The sequence below is a fragment of the Drosophila albomicans genome, chromosome X, assembly GCF_009650485.2.
Source record: "Drosophila albomicans strain 15112-1751.03 chromosome X, ASM965048v2, whole genome shotgun sequence".
NCBI lineage: Eukaryota > Metazoa > Arthropoda > Insecta > Diptera > Drosophilidae > Drosophila > Drosophila albomicans.
This window is the reverse complement of record NC_047627.2, coordinates 33513907-33518193: the sequence shown is the minus strand read 5'-3', so window position 1 is coordinate 33518193 and position 4287 is coordinate 33513907. Positions and strand designations below refer to the sequence as shown.

Below are 4287 nucleotides of genomic sequence, written 5' to 3'. Positions count from 1 at the left end.
AGACCTCGCCAAAAATTAGGCTGTTCTAAATTAACAGCACAGTCGATATGTTAACGCATGTATGTACATAACTAGGCAGGGACCAAGACTTTAATTTGATTAGTGGGCAAAAAGTGCCTATCACATTTGTGAATGTGTGTGTGTGAGTGTGTATATGTATGTGAGCCATTCGAAATTCAATCTGCTACTAGAGATAACATGATATTGCGGTTTGCGTAATTATTAACAGGGATTAACAGCGTCTGTTAAATGTCTGCTAAGATTCTGTACAATTACTCCAATGTATAAATTAAGTATACGTTATCCACGTAGTACGATCAAATTGTCATTTTATTTCCATGCATATTCTCAAGAGTTTGAAAGTTAAAGTAAATGAATAAAACACAACTAAAGACAACAGCGTAAAATATAAATTAGATGCACATATCACACAACAATGATGACAATAGCACATTCATATCATCGGAATATGCAAGGAGCACATCATGGTCAAAGCGATCAAATGGAGTCTATAAGAAGATGCATTAGTTTGGCTGAGTTTGTTAGCCTTATTGCGGGCTATCCATTCCCGATAATGGTACACATCGGTATACACTCCGGCCGAGTCCGGCTCGCCGCAGCCAGTGCCAAAGGAAACTATGCCCACAACTTTACCGTCGCACATTAGCGGCCCTCCCGAGTCACCTTGGCAGCTGTCGACCTCGTAATCGTTGGCATTGGAGGCACATACCATTCCCTTTCTGAAGCCAGCAATTTTGGAGCACCACGCGTTCGTATTGATAGTGACGTCACCATTCACTGCCTCATCTGGCGTGGGGCCATACTACATAGTATCGAGAAAGCAATCAGAGAGAGAAAGTTCCAGAGGTTCGCTTCGCACTTTCTCTTTAAACCCACCTGAATCACTGTGCCCCAACCAACGACTGTGCACAACAGTCCAGCCGTTGGATCCCGATCAACTATTGGTATAATCGTGGCGAAAGTGTCGTCTAAGCGAATTGACTCCTTCAGTCGAATAATGCCAATGTCGTTGGTAAGCATTGAGGGAGAGTATTTGGGGTGCGGTCTCACTTTATCCACATTTAGTTCTTGCGTGTTTCCCGTTTTGACCAGGCGACGCGGGGTGCCAGCTACGATCTTTACTCGACTGGGTCGCAGTTTGGCCCCACTGTAAAGGTAAGGAGCTGCTTAGGTTCAACCATATTGGAAATAATATAAAAACATGAGTTTGCTAGCTGAAGTCAAATAACAGATTATCCTGTCTTGCTCCTTACAATGTCAGAATAATTGATTTAGAATCCTTTTTTGGTAAGAAGACTATTGAGAGATCAAATTTGAAATTTATGGCGAATTTGTCTTGTTTTTTAATCAGCATACAATTTTCTAAGATCTAACTTCCAATCGTCTTGCTATTCAACATTCTTCTAGCGCAATTTTGGTTTAGTTAGTTGAGAATAAAATGTTACGCAGCTCTACTCAACCTTAATGCCAAAGACCTCAACTAACTATACACAAATATTATGTTGTTTTTTAACATACTTGATGAATAGACAATGTGCCGCAGTCAGAATAGACCTCGAGGATATTATTGCGCCACCGCAGAAGTGATTGTCTCCGAAATATTTTCGCTCCTTGTTCGATCGAATCGAAACAACGTATTTAACGAGAAGATTCTTTTCCGGGCGATATCCGCCGGTTACCAGAAAACGAAAATCGTCATCATCATTGATGTCGCTCAAACTCGAATTGGAATATTCTCTGGGTTGTAGGCGATGTTTCTTGTGTTTCAGACGATGCTGGATAGAATCACTTTGAAACTGCAGTTCATCTACGATCGTCATCTCATTGGCACTGTCTTCATTATTCGCAAAACGCTTTTGTCGCAGATTCCTCGAGATTCCTCGAGTATCCATCGGATCGCGCTTGTGGGATTTGGTGCAATTCCAATGCAAATCATCGCAAGAAGCTGCATTCTCCGCGCAATAATGTATTAGTAAGATAGTGAAAACAATGAATTTTGAGGTATACATTTTGTGAATTTTCTTTTTGACAGTCAGCCTGAAGCAATAATGATTTCGATTTCTGGCAAATAAAAGGGATTTGTTCAGAGACAAGTGAAGAGACAACACTGAGCCATAGGCGTAACGAAAACTTGCTCACGCTGTTTTGTGTTCGCATTTTCACTCTCCAAGTTTTACGTGGGTTTCCCTCACTACAACATACTACTACATACTACTGTAAAGAAAATATGTGAGACCGAGTCCGGGTCCGGGTCTGGGTCCGGGACCGAAACCAAGGCAAAGTAAAAGCATTCTCGTATTCTCGCGACAGCGTTTGAAAAGACTTATGAGTATGAATGCGCCCTCTGCGTATGAGCTGTTGTCGTTATCATTAATTTGCAGCTTGCTTTCGTAATAATTTACAAAGGATTTTCTTCACTTTTTCTTGTTAGTTTCTGAGCGTCTTTTTTGCCAAGTTTATAAGTTGAGTTGTCATTATGTCCTCTTAGAAAGACAAATTTGTGTATGGGCACTTTTTGCACTTTTTGCACAGTCAAACGCACACTTAAATGAAAATGCAAATAAAAATAAAAAATTGTGCGCATATTTCACATGGGCCGCTTATCTTAACAATTTGTATTTGTCTGCTAGATGTTTTGCCCCACTTAAAGTGTGTGTACTTCCCTCTCCCTCTCCTCTCTACTCAATTTTTCTAATGTAAATAAATTCTATGAACTGTTGTATTCACTTTATAGTGACGAACACAAACATACGTGTGTCTGTTAATAAACTTCGAGTTAATTTCTATAATTTGTTTATATGATTTGTGTGAATATTAAGCATGAGAACAATCCCAATCCCAATCGCAATCGCCAAATTACCACAGACACTCTTACACATGTTGAGTTTCCCGCAAATATGCGTGTCATAAACATCATCGGTTGGAAATTGTAAACAATTAAGGTTTCGCTCTGATCTCTCGGATTGAAAGACTGCTTGCACCTGGTTGCCCTAAGATAGCAGATGCCAGGTGGCAGATAACAGACGTCACAACACAACACAACACCAGACAACACAACACAACACTCGATGGTCAACGCTCTACGCTCGACACTGGACATCAGACATACATATTACTTATGGAGAATAGACGATGTCAAGGCATTGATTATTGTTGCCTTTTGCAGTTTTAACTAAAATGCATTTACTGACAACAACAACAACAACAACAACAAGTGAAGGAAGCCCAGTCGAGTTGGATTGCCAATACTCGTAGACAACAGCTGGCTGAACGTTGGCGCCTTGTGAATTTGCCAGACACGCAGAAAGAAGCAACGACGTTGCACATAGAAGAGAGATAGAGATAGACATAGAGATAGAGAGAGAGAGGAGAGATGTAGGCAGTGTGTCAGGCCAATGTTGCCATTGCCAATGTCGAAGTCGGTGTCATTGTTTGCATACATTGATTGAATTTGTTCACGCCATTAAATTTGCAAATTGCTATCAGCAACTTTGCATAAACTGCAGTGCAAAATTTTACAACACAACTCGGACCTGGGTGTCCGGCATTGTTAATGCTTATGACGGGACCAACAGCATTTACTTCACAGCTCTGGCCAAAGTGTTGGTCTTAAGCAAGTACCAGCCGGAGTTGGAGTTGAAGTTAGAGTTGGAGTTGGAGTTGGAGGCGAGAGTCCAACTCACAGTCCAAGTGAGAGCCTTTCTATGCAGGCATGGCTTTGTCTGCTTTGCCAGCCACGTCCAGGTGCAGTCAATAAACAAAAGCAGCCATGAACTTAAGCTGCACACAGTTGCAGTATCGTATGTGGGCGGCATTCTTGTGTACAAGTCATTAACTATTCATACAACATGCTGCCTCAATAGGCAGCAGATACTGCTGCTTCTATCTAGCTCAGCAGAAGGTCGCTCCTCCGCCATATGATGACACTTTTGATTTCTGTTCAGTCCTGTTCGGTTCTCTTCTGCTCTCTTCTATTCCATTTTGACTGCTTAACAGGCAGGGGCAGAAGCAGAAGCAGAGGCAGAGGCAGACAACTTGCTGGCCGTCGGCTAATTGCCCACAGTCTATGCAAGGCAACCGTACGCCGGAAATTTATTTAACGACCAGTTGAAGCTATCAAAGCACAATAAGCATAATGCCAAGCCGACCTTTGTCTGATTCGTATTTAACAGGCATAAACAGTGCTTAAGCTTTCACAGCTTTTTGCACATAAGCTGCAAATGGAAAGCATGAAAAACGATTAAAAAAAAACCCAGAAAAATTTAA

The 4287-nt window shown here is 41.5% G+C and overlaps 1 protein-coding gene across 1 annotated transcript; it reads right to left on the bottom strand.

Moving 5' to 3' along the window:
* Window positions 1–317: 317 nt before the first annotated feature.
* On the bottom strand, window positions 318–2081 carry LOC117577091 (putative trypsin-6). Its single transcript, XM_034262192.2, has 3 exons — window positions 1540–2081; window positions 898–1168; window positions 318–823 (listed from the first exon to the last, which is right to left on the bottom strand). Exons 1-3 carry the CDS (start codon window positions 2028–2030, stop codon window positions 455–457), a joined length of 1131 nt encoding a protein of 376 aa, XP_034118083.1. The 5' UTR covers window positions 2031–2081; the 3' UTR covers window positions 318–454.
* Window positions 2082–4287: the final 2206 nt, after the last annotated feature.

What these genes read in the sequence shown, in the direction of transcription:
- LOC117577091 (XM_034262192.2), bottom strand. Translation starts at nt 2,030, where the DNA reads ATGTATACCTCAAAATTCATTGTTTTCACTATCTTACTAATACATTAT. An exon ending in GCACATTGTCTATTCATCAA is followed by an intron (nt 1,169 to 1,539) that starts GTATGTTAAAAA and finishes TTACCTTTACAG; the next exon opens with TGGGGCCAAACTGCGACCCA. An exon ending in GTTGGGGCACAGTGATTCAG is followed by an intron (nt 824 to 897) that starts GTGGGTTTAAAG and finishes GATACTATGTAG; the next exon opens with TATGGCCCCACGCCAGATGA.